Source organism: the organism of the source record quoted next (assembly GCF_019968955.1).
Source record: "MAG: Porospora cf. gigantea A chromosome Unknown PgA_NODE_37_length_58739_cov_358.438, whole genome shotgun sequence".
Taxonomy (NCBI): Eukaryota; Apicomplexa; class Conoidasida; order Eugregarinorida; family Porosporidae; genus Porospora; species Porospora cf. gigantea A.
In genome coordinates this window covers 11,193-29,027 of record NW_027151661.1, presented here as the reverse complement: position 1 = coordinate 29,027, position 17,835 = coordinate 11,193, and the positions used below count along the sequence as shown (strand labels likewise).

Sequence of the window (17,835 nt, the reverse complement as noted above, 5' to 3'; positions counted from 1 at the left end):
ATCACCTCAGCATTACGTTGGGAATAAGACTGCTTGTAGTATCCGGGTTCAAAGACGTCATGTCCGCGGACATTGCCTGTTCCAACGTGCTCTCAGTCAGGCAAGAGGCGTCCAGAGGTTTCGTTGGTGGCGTTGTGCCAGCGGCCACACAAGCGAGTGGTGCATGCAGGGGAGCCGTTACTGGCAGCGAAGTCGTCACTGTCGTCCAGACAGCACTTGTGGGTTCGTGGAGGGGTGTCGATTTCTCGTACGATTGGAGAGATCCAATGGAGGCGGGAGCCTGGCCGCGAACGGTCAACAGTTCGAGCCCTGGTGGGGACTGCGGGAGAATCGTCGTCATAGGTAGCGAAGGCACGACAGGAGGACTCGCGACCATCTCAGCTGGCGGAGTGATATTCCGCTCCGTCAAACCTGGGGACTGCTCCGTCAAACCTGAGGGGCTTGATAGAGACAGACTACCGATTTCGCCAGGATACGCCAAAGGAGGAAGATTGACGTTGTCTTTTCCAAATGCAGACGCATTCAAGGGCGGCCAGAAGTTCTTAGCCGTCATGCTGTTAGGAGAGGAGTCACTATGTAATTGGTTTGTCGTGACAGAGGAGACCGGCGAGGTCTCGAGCAATGCCGCGATCGACGCTGAAGGCATCTCAGTCGTTTCGCAGGTACCCTGCTGTGATGAGGTGGACTCTACACAGACTTCAGAGGTTCCATGTTGCCGCCGAGACTGAGTTGCAATCTGCTTAGCGGACACGACTGGAGGAGCCTCCAATTGCGACGTAGCAGGGTGTGCTGCCATCTGATGGGTGTCCGCAATAAAGAATCGTGGAGCATTGTTGTTGAAGGACGAAGTCCAGCCTGTACCATCCGATGAGATGCCTGTCTCGGTGCTAGGCACCAATCCAGACGTGGGCGAGATATTCGAGTTCCACAGAAAGCCGTTAGACCAAGTTTGAGACGGCTCCAGCGAGGTGATCGCGGTTCTGCTCGACTCGGTTGTTTTCTCTGACAGAGTCTCCAAAGGAGTTCTTATCGTTGGCGGTTGCAGGGGTAGGCCCACAGACTGCTGCAGAGGTAGCATTGACTGCTGCAGAGGTAGCATTGACTGCTGCAGAGGTAGCATTGGTTGCTGCAGAGGTAGCATTGGTTGCTGCAGAGGTGGCGGTGACTGCTGCAGAGGCAGCGTTGACTGCTGCAGAGGTGGCGGTGACTGCTGCAGAGGTGGCGTTGACTGCTGCAGGGGTAGCAGCGACTGTTGGAGGGGTAGCGTTGACTGCTGCAGAGGCAGCGTTGACTGCTGCAGAGGTGGCGTTGATTGCTGCAGAGGTAGCGTTGATTGCTGCAGGGACAGCGTTGATTGCTGCAGGGGAAGTCCCATTGGTGGCGGCGCCATAATTCCTTGCTGAACGGCAGTAAAAGCTCCAGATTCCGCTTGCTGAGCAGTATCCTCGAAGGTTGGGCTGTTTTCATTGTTGAACGGGGAGAGAGACGCACCAGAAGAGAACGCGGATATGAACTCTCCAACAGCCGACTCCGTGGGGCACACCCACGAATTTCGAAAAGGATTTGCATTAACCGTGGCGCGAGCTTCATGGATCTGCTTTATGGAGACGGTTGGAGGTGGGAAAAAAGACACCTCCTGATGAGGTAGAAGCATTGACATCTTTTGAGGACGAGGAAACATTGACATGTCCTGAAGATGATGCCCTTGGGTGTATGTCGAGATACGACTGATCTCTCGCGCGGACAGAGGGCCTAACGGAGGCATCGATACCGGCGTACTCGATTGATGCTCTGCCGCATTAGACAGATTAGACCGAACAGGAGTAGTGCCTCCCTGAGAAGACATCGACATCCCGGCAAACCTCGGAGCTTGCGCAGCACAAAACTCGCTTGTTACCGAGGAGAACCGTGGGGTCCTGCCCGAGATAACGCGGGTTTCAGATTGAAACGGTTTCTGAATGATTCGGGACGTGGCAATCTGACCGGGAACCACCACATGCATTGTGCCGCTGGTACACCGCTCAGTCAACGGCTCAGATATCTCGTCTTCTGTAGGAGTTACAGACGAAGGCTCCACACACAACCGCTCCCCTCCACAGAAGAGTACAGTACGAGAGGCTGCAGTGCTTCCGGGGACGGCCTCCTTTGTACAAATGATATCGAGACCGGAGGGTCGAGCGACTGGAGTGGGCTTGTTGAGTACGTGCTCACCCGGGCTTGGAGACTTCTGCTGCGACCAAGGGTAAGGGTAGCTCTGCTCCAGTGTAACATAAGAAGACACCACGGTGTTGCGACGAGACTTCGGCTTCCGACTTTGGCGTTTAAGTTCGCGATAATTGTCGTAGATGCTGGACTTCGACGATCGGGAAGTAGCTGCTCGAGATCTATCCTTTCTTTGGCGAGTATACCAGGAGCTGGCATTGGGGGAGTCATCGAAAGCACGGACATCCTCTGAGAGCATTTGGAAGCTGCGGCTTATCGTATATGTGGGAATGCCGCACTCCTGTGACGTGACCACATCCTGAGACCTCCCAGGAGACAATGTTCCCGCATCCTGGGACCTCCCAGGAGACAATGTTCCCACATCCTGGGACCTCCCAGGAGACAATGTGAGCTCCTGCGATGTTCCCACATCGTGAGACTCCACAGGATGCAGCGCGAGCCCTGAATAATCCGCTCCGCCCTCAACATAGACTTTCGGTCTGACGACTGTGTGGGGGTCGTTAAGGTCAGTGGTCAATATCTCTTCCACCGGCACGTTGGTAATCGGCAGCTGTACGCCCTCATCCTGATCCCGATGCGACGATGCCAACGCATCCGCAGTGTCCACTGCTACCAGTGAAGCTTTACGGATTTCCTCAGCGATGGTGCTAACATTGAGACGGGCTGCATCTGCCTCCACTTGAACGCCCTCCGTCAGCGTAATTATCATTTCGGCGTTACATTCGGCGATCGCTTCGACTTTAGCTACTGTTTCCTGAAGTACAGTTGCCGCTGCACGGGCGTCTTCTTCACAGTCGGCCAGGACATCCATAACCCGTTGTTGTTTGGAAACCACCTGTTCCACATTGTCGTTCCCCTGAAATTGCGACATCGCAACGATTTGAGACGACATGAAGCCAACCTTCTTTTGTAGGTCATCGATCACGGTCTGAGCTTCGACAATTCGCCTATCCACGCTCTCCTGCGACCCTCTCCGAGCTTGAAGATTTTGTTCCTGCGTCAGCTTATGAACGGCCCCTCACAGTCATCTGCAGCCTCTGCACCGCCTGAGCAATCCCGCGGTAAAACTCCTCCTGGTCCGTTACTACGCCGCCCGCCCTCCACTGCTCAAGGTTGGCAGCCTCGCTAGTGGCAGCTCTTTCCGTTGATGGCTGCCGCATTGTAACTTTAACCTTCAAGTTAATTACATCATCTCCGACGCGAAGAGCGGTGACTTGCTCTTCTACGAATTCATTGGGCCGTACAGAGTTACCTCCATTCAGGTTCCGGCTGGTTAAAAGCACACAGACACACTCACCTGAGGGAACTATTCATGCCTTGCCGAATTTACTAATAATGGTTACCCATGACTCATATGCGGTGCATCATCACAAACCTTGATCTTGTGGGTTATAGCGTTGGGAGAGATAATCTCGCTTGTTACTGACCCGAACTCGACTCCTCGCTTGGTTCTTCTTTATCGCTGGGTTCTTCGTTATCGCTGGGTTCTTCGTTATCGCTGGGTTCTTCGTTATCGCTGGGTTCTTCGGTATCGCTCTCGTCGTGGTCATTGTCTTCAAGGTCCGACACTTCAACTTCGCTGTCGATCTCCAGGGCAGCAGCAGTAGGTCTTGTCTTCCTAAGATACGTACGTCTCTGACTTGCAGCCTCCTTGATCTTCTCGGTAACGATGGAAGTGAATTCAGGTGGATCCTCAACTTCCACTTTGAATCGATTTGCCATGAATCGGCACATACCCCTAACGTCTCTGTCGAAGAGATCCTTTGCATTAGGGTGGTTGACAGAAACGATTTGAGGGAAGTCGATCATCGTCAAAATTTCAGAGTCTGACAACATCAGATTGAACTCGTTGAAGTCACAATGAATTAGGCCCGACAGCGCAAGGTCTACGATCATTTGAAGACCTTGCTGCATAATGCTCTCAGGATTCTTGGCGATCTTTACGTGTAACAAAGGCCGTCCCTGAACCTTGCTCATGACCACACAATGCCGGTTGCAGTCGAGAGGCTCCGGGACTACAAATCCTTCTTCGTAAAGCGCCTTCATGTAGCTGTACTCCTTGAAGGCTGACAGCTTTGAGTAGTGCATCCAAACCATGCCCTCGGATTTTTGCCGTCGCTTTACGTAGTCTCTTTTCTGTTTTATTGCCCTAAAGGACGTGCGACCGAGCCTGTGTAGCTTCACAACCACTTCCGTGCCGTCAGAAGTGACTCCCTCGTGGATGTCGCTCTCCTTTCCGACGCCAATCCGACGGCCGACTCCTGCGAGGGATCCGCGTTTTTGGAAGGTGGATAGCGCCAGCATATCGAGGCCACTATAGGTAAGCTTGTAGCCATGCTTCTGATCGAAGTGGACCATCTTCAACCTGATAAGCCTGCTGAGGATCTTCATGACCCAACCACTACGGAGACAGGACAGTACAGCGATCCGATCCTTCGGGACGTGCTCTGTGTCTCGCATACCCTTCTCTAGGGCGTACAAGACGCGCATTTCATCCTTTGAAAGGTAGCGTAGCGCCTGTGGATCCAACTTCATCGGCAAGAAAATCGAAATAAACCGTTTGACTGCGTAACGCAGTGAGATAGGTCTGAAGCTACACCTCCAACACTCACTCAGTTTCAACTTCAGCTCGAGGGCTTGACAGATCTAAATTGGCACTGCAAGAGGCTCAGAAATCAAACTTCTATCTCTGTTTTCTTCGTTGAGCGGCAAAGTATCCATCGTTGGAAGTGCCGAGACGGATCGATGTTGTAGACGTAAGTGGCGTAGACGACCACACTGCATCCCACGAAGAATACAGCAGAAGGCTGGAAGTCGTTCAGCCAATACGACACCAAACAGGAGAGGCCGATTGCAGCTGCGTTTCCGAAACATTTCAGAAGGTTGTCGGCGTGTTTAAGCACCAGAGCGATGATTAGGCCGCCGGCAGACATGAGCGTAATTGCGATCCAGGTCTGTGTAGGAAAAAAGTGAGACTCACATAAGCGGTGTATCCCTGAAAGAATCCTTGGTCCGCGACCGCTGGACCGTCATTCCAAATAACTCCGACAAGTCCCAAAACAACACCGAAGATCGACAGTTGGATGTTCCTCAGCCAGATGGAACTCTTCGTGTTCTTTAAAATCTTCTCAAGCAGCACTCCTGCGACTCCGCTTGTAACGCAAGATGAAAGCACCGCCACGAGTCCAATCATGAGATCCAGCTGGGTGTATGTGATAGGGGTCTCATCAGATGGCCACTGCACCAATACCACGCCCAGAGTTAACACAGCCAGCGCACACCACTTCTGTAGGCTGATCGTCCGCCTTAGGATGATGACTGACATTATCGCGGTGGTCATGATCTTTAGTTGATATGTGGGCTGATAGATGGCCCCTGGAATATGAGAGAGAGCGACGAAGTTGAGATTGTTCTGAACGGTGTAGAGGAGAGCAGGAACCCCAACCTTTAGCGTCGATGTCGGGTTCATTATGACCTCTTCCTTGATTTGCCTCACGACAATGCGAATACTCCTTTCCTCTCGGATTAACAAGCCCAACGAACAGAAAAACTTGATGGTCTCAGACATAACGACAGCGGTCGTGTTCAAGTACATAAGGTTGTCAGGGCCAGTGACTTGACGGGACTTCCGTAAAAAGAGTATGACCGTCACCGTCTGCGCCACCAGCATCACTAGAGCGACGTACTTCATAGGCAGACCACATAGTTTCGGCTCCAGCATTGGAATATGAGAAATTGACGTTCCAGCCTACTTTTCAGCTTGTATGAACTACACATCACGCTTTGAATTCTTCGAACACGTTTGGCTTGACGCTGTTGGGCAGGCGACACTCTTCCATTGAGTCCAGGAATGCACGCAGAGTCATTACTTCCTGGTTCTTCGGATCATCCCGACGACGCACGGTTACGGTTTGTGACTCTTGCTCCTGGTCGCCCACGACGAGAATGTTGTTCCACTGGGCTACCTGAGCCTCGCGAACCTTCTTCGCAATCGTGTTGTTGCTCAAATCGATGTCGCAGTGCCAGCCGAAATTGTTGAGTTGCTTGAAGACGTAGTTGGCGTATGTGGAATGCCGGTCAGCTACCGGTAGAACCCTCACTTGTCGTGGACTCAGCCAAACTGGGAACTTTCCGCCAAGATGCTCAACCAGCACGGCTGTCATACGCTCCACGGATCCCAAGATTGCGCGGTGAATGATGACTGGACGTGCGTGGCCAGGCTTCAGATCAGTCTCCAAGGAACAGTATGCTAGGGACTCTTCCCGAGTCATATTGGCCTCGTCCTTGGCAACCTTGACCTGCTTGGGGTCTTTCACCTCGTAGGGTTCCTTTAGCTGTTTCGCTTCCTTCTTGTCTGCGACATCCTGGGTTCGGAACATCAAGTTGAATCTAAGAGGAAGTTGGAAGTCAAGCTGAATCGTTCCACATTGGTGGAATCTTTGAAGTGCATCCTTGATACGAATGTCAATCTTGGGGCCGTAGAAGGCCCCGTCTCCCGGATTGACGGACCACTTCAGGCCAGATTGATTCAGAGCGTCCTCCAACTGCGCCTCCGCCTCTGCCCAGAGCTCTGGTGAACCAAGAGCCTTCTTAGGTCGCGTTGAGAGCTTCACCTCAAACTGAAAGTTAAACTTCTCGTACACGAAAAAGAGGAACTGCAGGGCTGCAAGCACCTCCGACGCCACTTGCTTCATGTCGCAGAAAATATGAGCATCGTCCTGTTGGAACCGACGAACGCGGGTGAGACCAGTGAGGCTCCCCGTCAACTCGTTCCGGTGCAGCACGCCGAACTCCGCCATCCGGATGGGTAGCTGTTTGTACGTAGGATGCATGTGCTTGAACATCAGACAGTGTCCGGGGCAGTTCATCGGTTTCAACCCCCATTTCTTGCCTTCTACGTTAAACATGTACATGCTGTCGTAGTAGTTTTGATAATGGCCTGACACCTTGAATAGATCCGCGCTGTAGATGTTGGGAGAGATCACCTCAGTAAAGCCGCGAACTCTGTATTCATTTCTTATGAACTCGCACAGCGTTCGGAAAATCTTTGCGCCTTCCGGCAACCAGAAGCATGATCCCGCGCTGTAGTTGGTCTCAAAGAAGAACAAGTCCAAGGAGTTGCCTAGTATGCGGTGGTCCCGCTTCTTAGCTTCCTCAAGAAGTTTCTTATGCTCCTTCAAGAGTTTTGCCTGCGGGAAGGAAATGGCGTAAACTCTTTGGAGAGAGTCGTTATCTGATTTGCCAAGCCAATACGCAGAGGAGTGCTTCTCAACCATGAATGCCTTCACCTGTTTCGTATTAGCAATGTGAGGCCCACGGCACAAGTCCACGAAAGGACCGCATCTGTAGACGCTCGTCAACGCCCCATCAGGCACCTTAGATGATATCAGCTGCAATTTGAAGGGGTTGTCCTTAAACAGGCGCATAGCATCCTGTTTCGTGATGACCAGACGTTGAAAAGGTTGTGCTTCCTTCTGGATCCGAGATACTTGAGCTTCCACCGCGGCATACGCTTCTTGGGTCACCGCTGTATCTCCCACATACATGTCGTAGTAAAAGCCGCGCTCCAACGCTGGCCCAATGGTGAGGTGGCCCCCGAATTCCATCTCCAAGGCTTGACCCAGAACGTGGGCTGAGGAATGCCAGAAAACGTTTCGCGCTTCAGGTTCTTCGAAATTCAGTAGGCGAAGTTTGCAGCTAAACTCGATAGGCCGCGTCATGTCCCAAAGAACCCAGTTTGACTTGCTGTGGCAACAGCCTTCATCGTCGGACTCCTCGTCGCCATCAGCGTCCACGACCTTATCCTCTTCCACTCCATCTTCCGGCATTACTTGAGCCACGACACTATTGTTGGCCAGTCCAACGCTGATGCCAGCAGCGATTTGCAGCGGCGTCGTCTTCCCACGAATTGCTGTCTGCATCTTCCCGTCAGGCAACTCGACAGTGATGCTCTCCTCAGGAAGACTCTCCGTCTTCTTCTGATGTGCAGCAAACAGCTCCTCGAAGACTTCGATCCTGTACGGTACATAAGCAGGGTTCTTTGTGGGTATAAAGGGGCCGCCAATGGTCCCCGTCGTCGACATGCACGCCTCAGTTCCGGCTTCTGCTCTCCTAGCCATCGTTTTTTAACTGATTTTTCCGGCCACGACTATTACATACACAAAGAATCACGTGTCACGACAAGTCACTCTCTCTGGCCTCTTATCTGGGAGGTAAGTCGGATTTTTGGCGTCGCATCGGTCAGGCCAGTCACACTCGCACTGGTTGTCCGCTAGGACTTTCCGGAAGGTAATACTGATGCGGCGTTGGCGGGGTACGACACGTCCATGCAGTACGTCAAGCTTGCGACTGATGATGCCGTGTTCCCAGCCCCATTTCGCCGTCTCCTTGAAAACGGTTAGCGATTTCTTCTGTAAGAGAACGTCGAACTTCTTGTCAAAGTTGTTTTTGTTGGATTGGATGTCGTAGTAGGCGTCGCGAGGGCGCCGCTTCCAGTTCATCGGAATGTCGCTCAGAAGGGAAACGATGACGACAGCCTCCTTGAACGGTGAATGCGTGTCTATATGGAACCCAATACCGCCACCAGGGATGTATTCGTTTATGGTAACCTGGTTCAATTCGACTGAAACTAGCCCTGTGGATCTGACCTTGTCAGCGAGTGCCTGAAGTACAGGAGGTATGACATCGATGTCCTCGTGAGGCAGCAAGTCGACGTAGTTGAACTGACAACCATAGTGCTGAACGCGCCTCTTTAAGTGTCCTTCTATCCAAGGTTGGCTATCTATGAACGACATGAGCGCCTCGTGCTCTTCATCAGAGAGGAAATCCTGCTGGTAGTGCAGTCCTGGAGGAGCAGGCTCTTGATCGAACTCCAGTGCTTCTGGAGGCAGGTGTGTGCTCGATGGATACTCCAGCGCTCTCTGGAACTTCTCGGTGTCAGGTAGGAACAAACAACGTGAGAAGCTCACACTTCGACCGAGTAGGGCAGTCGGTGCCGTATCGAGAAACCGAGAAGCCGCATCTGCCGTTGGGAACAGAACGAAGCTGTACATGCCATCACCAACCAATACAGCCTCGCAATCGCCAACCAGCCCCTTAAGGTCCTCCGCAGTGTCCCCTCTCCCAAGACCGACGTTTCCCACGAACAAGCCTCGACTCGCAGCTGTTTGGCTGGGAGGGCCGCGAGAAAAAAAGGCCTGACCAGACGGATGACGGTTGCAACTTGGGAGAAGCATGGAATTTAGCAATTGCCGGACTACTCCATGGAGCCCGCGACAGGGGCAGGCCTGATTGCCCTCGCAACTTTGCTGGCTGTGGCGGCCTGGAGCACTCTGCGGCTCTCGAGGTATTTGGTGCGGAATATAGCGTATGCCTCAGTGAGCTTCGTGTGTGCTATGCTTGGCATCGGAATATCGTTGGCGGTGCCGCTGGTGGCCTTCCCATTGGATCTGAGACTAGCACAGGTTAGTACGGATGCGAATTCACGGCTACGAGTGTTTTGGGAGATCATTTACTGGACGAATTTCTCCCTTTCATGGTTCGTCATCCCAGTCCTTTCGGAGTACGAATTAGCTGGAGATCTCACATCGATCTCCCGCCTCAAAACATCCCTAGAAAAGAACTCGGCGTACCTAGCTGCCGTTTTGGCCTGTGGATTCTGCTTCTCCCTGGTGAACCTGGTTCTGGGACAAGGCAGTCCCTTCCAGTCGGCTTGCCTTGTGATGAGTAACCTGAGTGGTCTGTGGCTCGTCGCAGTTTTCCTAAGCCATGGTCTCGTAGCGCTGCCACGGATGGTCCACTCCCGCGCTCAACCCGAGGCACGTCTTGATGCCAAATACATTGAGTTCACAAATGTAACCCAATCCCGAGAGGCTGCTGTTCGCCATTTTTTCGAGTGGTCGTACGCTGTTGATGGGGCTCGATTACTTATACCGCTGGATGACTCCAGGCGCCACCACATGGACATCATCTGCAATGAAGTGTCCCAACTCAAAATGCAAATCAGTTTGTACGGCGACTTATCCTCCGTCCTCCCATCGGAAACATTCGTGCCGACATCATCATCACTTCACCTCACTCCCCTCACCATGACGCCGCCTGTTATCCATGAGAGAACCAAACGGCTGTCGCTGATGGCCTATCGTAAATGTGTGCAATGGGACATGCTCGTTCATGACATCGGTCACCTGGAAAGTTCCACTGAAAAGAAGCAGATGCCTCGAGAACGGGTGAAGCGAGGCCTACTGAGCCTGCTTTCCGTCTCCCTGTGGATTTTGTCGGTCGTTGTGATTCTGAGCGAGGCCACACTGTTCATTCCCTACGGTGATCGCTGGAGTATATTGGCGCACCTCTTCCACATTGGTGGAATTCCTTTATCGACGACACCCACCCCGACAGTACCCCCTGCACCGCCGTTGCCTTTTGCAAATCCTTTCCTGTTCTCGGGATCCTTCGATCACGTGCGAATGCTCAGGGACTCAACCTCCCTTTCGAACTCGTTTGCAATGCAGATTCTGATCTCCGTCTTCGTGGCCTACCTCCTAGTGACCACGTACTGGGGCGTGCTGATATTTCATTTGGGGGATTCACCTTTGCCTCAGCACCATACCGACATGGTTGCTCTTCTCTTCTTTGCGTCTTGGATGAGTCGCCTCTCCATCCCTCTGGTTTTGAATTTCCTGGCTCTGCTTCATACGGACAGCATGAGTACGACCTTCGAAGCCTATTTTGGTCAGTCCCAACTTGGAGTATTCGAGATTCTCGCCCCACTGTTCCCACTCACAATCGTCGCTGTATTCGTACTTCGCTTGGTGAACAGAGGACATCGTCTGAGTTTGCTTTCCCACAGACTGATGGTGGCTACTGGGATTAGGTGGCTTGAGGAGTTTAGACCCAAGGTGAGATTATCCGGTCAAGCCAGAACTACTGCTGTTGCTGCTGGGAAAGGGCTCTATTCCAACTACATTCATGGCGTACACTTGCAGTGGATAACATGAGATCCATGGATAGCCTTTTCATGTGAACAAACAGTGGAATTTTATTTATACATTCATATGCGACTAGTTTAAACCACTCGAGCTTCGCGGTCTCGGCCTTCACCTAGACCTTCCATGTCCTCTGCCATCTCCAAGCTTGAGGGTGCGCCGCGCAGCGAGTAGATGCCCCAACCGGCCAAACCCGCTGCTAGAACGCCACCAACGACGGAGGCGATGATGACAGGGTGCACCCAACGGCGCGAGGCGGACTCTGTAGTCGATGTGGGCGGGTTTGTACTTGGCCCTGTTGTGGGCGGGTTTGTACTTGGCCCTGTTGTGGGCGGGTTTGTACTTGGCGATGTAGTGGTGGTCACTGTAGTGGTGGTCACTGTAGTGGTGGTAGGTCTTGGTGTGGTTGTCAGGCTGCAAGTCTTGTCATTGATGTTCTGAACTATCGCATTGCTGAAAGCCGCTCCCACCCCCGTATAGAATGGGTCGGTCATGATAGCTGTGGGATGTTTAACCTCCATGGAGTTGAAGTGAGGGAGCCAATAACTGTTAACCATTCTTTCGTTGAAGGCGTCAAGGGTCTTCGCCTGCTCCGGCGTATAACGCCCCTCTGGGGCTATTGAACTCCACGAGAGACTGAACGCCATAGGCTGCACATCATATTTGCGCAGCGCATCGGCCACTTGTAACACTGAAGGATAGTCGCGAGTGTCCACGGTGCTGAAGTCGAGATTCTCTAGGTCGAAGGGCTGTGTGACGCGAGCGCAGTGGAAGGCTCTGTTGCCCCCTTCGGGTACAGGCCACTCGATATCCTCATCGAGACATGGAGTTCTGTCCGAGGTCTTGAAGAACGTGTCTGTCCCGCTTGCGAGGATTCTGACGACGGTACGACCTTCGGCATCGGTAGCTGTACGAGTCCAACCTATTTGGGGATCCGCCATAGTGTAGATCCAGGCATCAAACCCAGCCTCTACCTGATCACCACCTTTAGCCACGGGAGTGTTGTCCTGTGTTGGCAAACTTGACGCGAACGTGGCGTAGGGCTGCATCGCAGAGTGGAATCGGTAAGCAGTGTCTCGAGAAGGGGAGGATTCAGGCTTGTCGCTGAAAAGTGTCATGGCCCAGCGGATTTCATCAACTCCGGCGGTGGTGAGGGTGGACTCCACCTCTTGCGTCCAGGTACCGATGTAGTCGTACCATCCATGGGAAACCTCCGTATTGAAAATCGGCGCAGAAAAATCCTGCACCACAGCGATCTCCACCACGACTGGGGAGCGGCACAGGGCTTCCAATGCGCGACCGCCCCATAGAGTAGAAAGGAATGCGAGATGCGAAGACAGTTTCATTTGATATGATTCGAAACGGATCTCCGAAATATTATTGATTTCATGGGTTTCGGTGGCTTCACACAGCATAATTAACTAAGCATCTGACCAGGACGGTTCAGACTTCTCGGTAGCCGTCAACGACTCAGACGAGACCTGCACGCTTGCAAGTAGCCTCTGCACCTCCGTCATTTGTGAGGCCATGTATGTGGTTCCGTGACAGATGATGTTTTCAGAGGTCAGAGGCCCTGTTGCATCGTAAACCGATTGCACTCGCTTGGCAAAGGCATCTGCGTTTGAATAGACTTGGTTCCTCACCGAATTCTTCCCGTAGTTTAAGGTGTCTTCCCCATTCGCGACCGAATTCCAGCCGAACATCTTCGATGTCTGGCTCAGGGATGTCGGAGATTCTAATCACATGGAGGAGATCCTCGAGGTGCACGGGATGGTGTTCAGAGCTCTGTGAGAACTCCTTCGTTGACGGCGCCGCTAATGCCAGTTGAGCGAGAAACGAACTCAATTCTGGAAGGAAGCCAGTGGACTTCAGCAAGCAGTGCAATAACGTTGCGGCTAGAATCGACAGGCCTGATACTTGCAGGTGGATCAGATGCAGCTGGATAACAACCGCGCATTCCAGATGCTCCCCGATTATGGGGCTGCATCGTGGAAGTGAGGACTTTAGCCTGCACATAGCGTGGATAGCCACCGATAGTAAGCCAGCCTCGGGGGAGTCGGATACATGCTCGGATTCGGAGTCGGACGCAGGCTGGACGACCGCAACGACAGGAGGCTCTTCCGTGTCGGATTTGAGCGTGGGGACGTGCATGTAGGGATTGTCTGGGGATGCCTCCTGGAGAAAGGCCTGCTGGGGACGTGCATGTAGGGTGTCATAGCAAGACATCTCTTGAGGTGTTTTGAAGGGCGTTAGGTCAGAGGTTGCGGACTTCAGTTGAATCCACTGCGAAAGGTAGGCAGCCACAGAAGCGGAATCTGGTCTGGGGTGCATGCTTGTGCTCTCGGAATCGGAACTAGACAAGGATTGCTCCCCTGAAGCAGCTACTGGGACGAGGAGAAACCCTCCATCACTGGCAGAGGTAGTGGTGGCTCCTTCCTTGGGAGCCTTCCAAGCATCAGGTCCCCCAGGAAATTGAAGACTGGCCTCGAACTCTTGAATGGTGTTATCAGTGCTTGCAGCATCACTTCCGACGGAATGTGAAGTCGGTCGACATCTGCTGTTGCCCTCCTCGGGGATGTTTTCGATCAGCGCTGGTAGTCTAGCGACACTTTCGACCTCTACAGGGATGACTGGCACCTCAGGTTCCTGGAAGACCTCTTTAAATACGTTGGGGAATGGGCATCTTAGGGCTCTGCGCCTCAAAGTCTTCAACACGGAGGCACACACTCCGTACTGTGCGTCCCAAGCCTGAAACTCTGCCCAGGACAGCGGAGTTCGCTTCGGCATGCGGGCGAACTCACCTGCCTCTGCTATAAACCGCATGCAGTTTGTGATCTCGGGTAGCCTCCATTGATGGTCTGTTGTGAATAAGGTAAACACCAGAACTCGTTGCAGAGCGCACACGACCTCCGAGCATCCGTTGTACAATAACAGACCGCAAACCCGTAGAAAAACAATAGAACTGAATAGCTGTCGACGGCTCCCTCACTGCAATGGAGTCATTTCAGGCATGGAAGCGCTGCTGCCACCGAGAACGTCGAGTACGTCCTTGCAAAACTGCCTTCTGTCCGGCGTCATGCAGATTTTCTGCTTCGCAGCGAGGTCGAGCAGTCGTTGGCAAACGGAAGGTGACCACTTCAGACTCACCCAGAACGGTCGCCAATGGCGAGTTACGGTAGGTTTGTCTAAGGCCCAAATGACATCAGACGGCACCCCGTCACCTTCACCTTCTGGCTCTGGTAGCCCCGTTCCACAAGACCGGAAGAGCAACTTCTGCATCCAGGACTCCGTATCTACTGGAAAGAACACATTGTCGACAGGAATCGACGAGAACGGCATCGTTAAGTTTTTTAAAAAATACAATCTTAACTCAACAGGTGTGAGTGCAATTTTCGAAGGAGTGAGTCTCGGAATCTTGTCTCCGCGTCCTCGAAGCTCGTTATAGCCATTTTGTGACTTGACAGAAGACCACTCACGGCCTGCTGAACAGATTGAGATTCCCATCCAAACACGATTTTGGTGTTGAATTCGGCGGCGACGCAATGCAAATGTCGTCGATGCGATCCAACCGCAGTACCCAGATTCAAGCTGAAGTTCTGTAGGAGATGTAGAGAGTCGAGATTGAGGCGGACAACGCTGTCGACGTCGCGTCCAAAAATCAAATGGCGTCCTTGGAATCCTACCAGCGCTCGTTCCCAGACGCAGACTCGCTTAGGATCTACAGGCCGCGATTTCGATGCCAGCTGCTTTCGGTAGACCGTTCGGTCATCCACCCACTCCGGAGGCCCCAACGCTACTAGGCAAGGGACCAGGAATGCAGGCGCGGGCATTAGCATGGGCGGCACCTCTCCATTCACCAGAATAAAAGAGTCGTTCCAGGTTGCAAACACGTTGAGGCCTGACCCAAGGCAGAACCTGGAAGCAGATGTCCGAAGTACAGGGTGCAGGGCAAAACCACCAGATACGTTGGAAGGGACGCTGTTCATCAGCGACCGAAGGAAGCTATCTCGGCCTAGCCAGCTGCTGCTGTGAGGAGATAAATGGATCAGGAGTGGCGGTTGGTGTTTGAAGTACACCAACAGCAGTGGCGTCACTGCTGGAGCGATCACAGCAGCAACATCAGCCTGAGAGAAGTTCAGCTGTACCACGGGGACCAGATTGGGGCTTGAAGGGCAATGGCAAATTTCGCAAGCGACCGCGAAGAAGTGCTCGGACCTGTCGCGGTTCTTGGTGCCATTCTGGAAGGTGAGAAAGAACCACTCCCCCCCTGACAGAACCAGGAAGTACGGCACAGGACTTGGGAGCTGGCTGTGACTCATGGCAGCGATGTCAGTCAGGGCGGCAGCTGTAGCCCATGTGATGGGGATGCTCTGACGTTCGGCGGACCTCTGCTGCGATGCCAAACTAAGATCCGGCGTGGAGCGTGCTTCGTGAAGCAGGTTCTGGGCTGTTTTCTCCAAATAAGACGGCAGAGTCGTGGAGGAAAAGTACAGGTACTCCATCAAATCGGCAGTGAGAACTGGACTACTGGGGTGTGGATGCTGCACCTTCACGAGGACTCGGAAGGGCTCAGTCACAGCTGGGTGATCTCGGGCGTCAGGGTAAGTGTTAAAGGGGAAATCCCCTTCGTTCTGAGGCGTTGGAGGCGCCTCTGAGGGCTCGATATCCACCTTGAATCTGGACGCTTTCAACTCCGGCTTCATCACTTCGTCTGCCGGAACCGACGTTAATTGTTGTGAACTCACAGACCACTGGGCTGGTAGAAGCGTTAGGAGAGAGGAAGGATTCACAGTCAGCATTGGATTCAGCCCCTGATCTCTGAGAGTAGGCATCGTTGGTTCGTAGCCTCGGTGCGTGAGAAGCTAACTATCAAATGCCCAGTGCACACACCTCTACCTCTTCTTCAAGCGCTGCTTTCTCACACTTGAGGAGCTCGACCTCCTGAATGTGGCGCCGAAAACTCAAGTTGACGTCAGTGCTGGCTGTGCGCTCCAGTTCAGTGACCGTCTCCGCGAACCTCTCTTTAGTCATTTGGAGGTACTGTTCCGTTCTGGCCTGCGAAGCTTGAGACTCGATGAGGGAGTTGGTGAGGCTAGTGATGGAGGACTGCATCATTGTGGCCCCAACCAATCACCTGATATCTCTCTTCACGGTTCTCCAGTAGTGACTCCACCTCCAGCTGCTGCTCTGCAGTTCCGTTGTAGTTCTCGAGCAGCAGCACGAAGAGGTGTGACAAGGGCATCTCGAGAAGGGTCTCATTGACCTGTGTGTCGTTGACATCGATGACTTCGTCAGCTTTGTAGACCACAGTCTCCTCCCTGGTCGCCATAGAGGAAAGCCGTGCTAGTATGAGATGGTAGAAGCTCATACCCAAGGCCCCAACCCAGACCCCGTCCGTGTACTGACTGAAAGCTTCTGCGATTTCCATCCAGCCAGCCTCGTCCAAGAAACGGTGGCTGAATTCAGCAAAGGTCCTCCTGACGTGATCTGCGTCCAGGTCATCCGACGAACGGAACTCTCGGAAGATGTCAATAATGCTGGGGATCGCGCTTCTGAAAGATAAAGGAGTCAGCATGAGCCTCTTTTGTTGGTATCCGACCATGGCGGTGGGTGGGCCGCCTGGGCTCACTAACCCATTCCACGGAGGCAACGGGTCGGTGAGGGGCTGCAGCAGCGCATCTCGGAACGTTTCTAAGGTGCCTATTGCATCTTCCGGCTCCTTCACCTTAAACGCCCTATTCAAATCTCCAACCAACGACTCGAAGGGCTCACATTGAGGAACACTGACGCAACATCCGCATAACCTCCAAAGACTGAAAAAGTCGCCATCCACACAATCGTCATCTGCTGTGGATGATTCGTCTGAGCCCGGCAAGCCCATAGCCATCAAGGAGTACCGCAAGGATGCTAACTGAGAGAATTGCGTCCTGGGATCCTGGGTGGTCTGTCGCCGAAGAGGCTTCTGTCTTTCAAGAAATGTACTTTGAATGAGTCTAAACAAAATGGTAGTCAGCCCATGAATGTCCAAGAGTGCCCGTCCACCCATCTCCAAATCCAGTTGGACTCCTGGCGTCGACGGCTTTATCGCGCCTTGCAGTAGAGTGGGCATGGGGCTACTGGTAGCCCTCATGGAACTGCTGCAGAGAACACTCATAATATCGGGTAGCAGGGATGACACCACATAACTGCGGCAGGCTGCATCTTTCCCGTTTTCCACGTCTTTCCTGAGATTTGTTAATGTGGACCCGTCACCAAACACCAGCCGTCCCAGCTGCACCGCGCTCACGAGCGCAACAACCCTGCGGGCTTCGGAATTCATGAATAGAGATGTGGGGTCTGCGAATGTATCACACTTGATTAATCACATCTGTGATGTTGTCACTATTTGTCATTCCGATCAACGTCGTTCTGGCGTCTGTTCAATGGAGTCAGCAGCATTGGTACCCCCCCACGAAGTGGGAGCAACCCAATGGCAGCCTCCTGGAATCGGGCTGGGAGCGACCCAATGGCAGCCTCCTGGAATCGGGCTGGTCCCCTGCTGACTCCTTCCTTGCAAACAACGCTCGTCTGCACGCATCGCAACGAGACGTCTGGTGTCCGAGATGTCCGTTCGGCGACGCGTGCTACC

General features: G+C 53.1%; 9 protein-coding genes across 17 annotated transcripts; 1 reads left to right on the top strand and 8 right to left on the bottom strand.

Annotated features, from left to right (window-relative positions):
- Position 1: 1 nt before the first annotated feature.
- KVP18_002257 (uncharacterized protein) lies at positions 2-3,537 on the bottom strand (the record flags this gene model as incomplete). 3 transcript variants are annotated; one of them, XM_067953004.1, is made up of 3 exons in its annotated part: positions 2-3,217; positions 3,246-3,492; positions 3,521-3,537. In XM_067953004.1, 3 exons carry the CDS (start codon positions 3,535-3,537, stop codon positions 2-4), a joined length of 3,480 nt encoding a protein of 1,159 aa, XP_067809177.1. The 3 variants fall into 3 exon arrangements, with proteins under 3 accessions (XP_067809177.1, XP_067809178.1, XP_067809179.1); XM_067953005.1 differs by lacking the exons at positions 3,246-3,492; positions 3,521-3,537 and having other exon boundaries at positions 2-3,094; XM_067953006.1 differs by lacking the exons at positions 3,246-3,492; positions 3,521-3,537 and having other exon boundaries at positions 2-1,660.
- Positions 3,538-3,642: 105 nt separating this feature from the next.
- KVP18_002267 (uncharacterized protein) lies at positions 3,643-4,758 on the bottom strand (the record flags this gene model as incomplete). Its single annotated transcript, XM_067953022.1, has 1 exon — positions 3,643-4,758. One exon carries the CDS (start codon positions 4,756-4,758, stop codon positions 3,643-3,645), a length of 1,116 nt encoding a protein of 371 aa, XP_067809195.1.
- Positions 4,759-4,898: 140 nt separating this feature from the next.
- Positions 4,899-5,944, bottom strand: KVP18_002273 (uncharacterized protein; the record flags this gene model as incomplete). Its single annotated transcript, XM_067953029.1, has 2 exons — positions 4,899-5,177; positions 5,204-5,944. 2 exons carry the CDS (start codon positions 5,942-5,944, stop codon positions 4,899-4,901), a joined length of 1,020 nt encoding a protein of 339 aa, XP_067809202.1.
- Positions 5,945-5,999: 55 nt separating this feature from the next.
- On the bottom strand, positions 6,000-8,342 carry KVP18_002266 (uncharacterized protein; the record flags this gene model as incomplete). The annotated part of the gene is made up of 1 exon (XM_067953021.1): positions 6,000-8,342. The coding sequence occupies one exon, from the start codon at positions 8,340-8,342 to the stop codon at positions 6,000-6,002; it is 2,343 nt and encodes a 780-aa protein (XP_067809194.1).
- A 48-nt stretch (positions 8,343-8,390) lies between these two features.
- Positions 8,391-9,458, bottom strand: KVP18_002244 (uncharacterized protein; the record flags this gene model as incomplete). The annotated part of the gene is made up of 1 exon (XM_067952980.1): positions 8,391-9,458. One exon carries the CDS (start codon positions 9,456-9,458, stop codon positions 8,391-8,393), a length of 1,068 nt encoding a protein of 355 aa, XP_067809153.1.
- Positions 9,459-9,485: 27 nt separating this feature from the next.
- On the top strand, positions 9,486-11,219 carry KVP18_002242 (uncharacterized protein; the record flags this gene model as incomplete). Of its 2 annotated transcripts, none has more annotated exons than XM_067952974.1 (1): positions 9,486-11,219. In XM_067952974.1, the coding sequence occupies one exon, from the start codon at positions 9,486-9,488 to the stop codon at positions 11,217-11,219; it is 1,734 nt and encodes a 577-aa protein (XP_067809147.1). The 2 variants fall into 2 exon arrangements, with proteins under 2 accessions (XP_067809147.1, XP_067809148.1); XM_067952975.1 differs by having other exon boundaries at positions 9,618-11,219.
- A 68-nt stretch (positions 11,220-11,287) lies between these two features.
- KVP18_002269 (uncharacterized protein) lies at positions 11,288-12,622 on the bottom strand (the record flags this gene model as incomplete). 2 transcript variants are annotated; one of them, XM_067953025.1, is made up of 1 exon in its annotated part: positions 11,288-12,622. In XM_067953025.1, one exon carries the CDS (start codon positions 12,620-12,622, stop codon positions 11,288-11,290), a length of 1,335 nt encoding a protein of 444 aa, XP_067809198.1. The 2 variants fall into 2 exon arrangements, with proteins under 2 accessions (XP_067809198.1, XP_067809197.1); XM_067953024.1 differs by having other exon boundaries at positions 11,288-12,553.
- A 6-nt stretch (positions 12,623-12,628) lies between these two features.
- On the bottom strand, positions 12,629-14,546 carry KVP18_002238 (uncharacterized protein; the record flags this gene model as incomplete). 3 transcript variants are annotated; one of them, XM_067952968.1, is made up of 3 exons in its annotated part: positions 12,629-12,822; positions 12,851-14,169; positions 14,197-14,546. In XM_067952968.1, 3 exons carry the CDS (start codon positions 14,544-14,546, stop codon positions 12,629-12,631), a joined length of 1,863 nt encoding a protein of 620 aa, XP_067809141.1. The 3 variants fall into 3 exon arrangements, with proteins under 3 accessions (XP_067809141.1, XP_067809143.1, XP_067809142.1); XM_067952970.1 differs by lacking the exon at positions 14,197-14,546 and having other exon boundaries at positions 12,765-14,030; XM_067952969.1 differs by lacking the exons at positions 12,629-12,822; positions 12,851-14,169 and having other exon boundaries at positions 14,193-14,546.
- Positions 14,547-14,572: 26 nt separating this feature from the next.
- KVP18_002256 (uncharacterized protein) lies at positions 14,573-17,526 on the bottom strand (the record flags this gene model as incomplete). Of its 3 annotated transcripts, XM_067953003.1 has the most annotated exons (3): positions 14,573-16,069; positions 16,098-16,313; positions 16,342-17,526. In XM_067953003.1, 3 exons carry the CDS (start codon positions 17,524-17,526, stop codon positions 14,573-14,575), a joined length of 2,898 nt encoding a protein of 965 aa, XP_067809176.1. The 3 variants fall into 3 exon arrangements, with proteins under 3 accessions (XP_067809176.1, XP_067809175.1, XP_067809174.1); XM_067953002.1 differs by lacking the exons at positions 16,098-16,313; positions 16,342-17,526 and having other exon boundaries at positions 14,573-16,039; XM_067953001.1 differs by lacking the exon at positions 14,573-16,069 and having other exon boundaries at positions 16,300-17,526.
- Between the last annotated feature and the right edge of the window lie 309 nt (positions 17,527-17,835).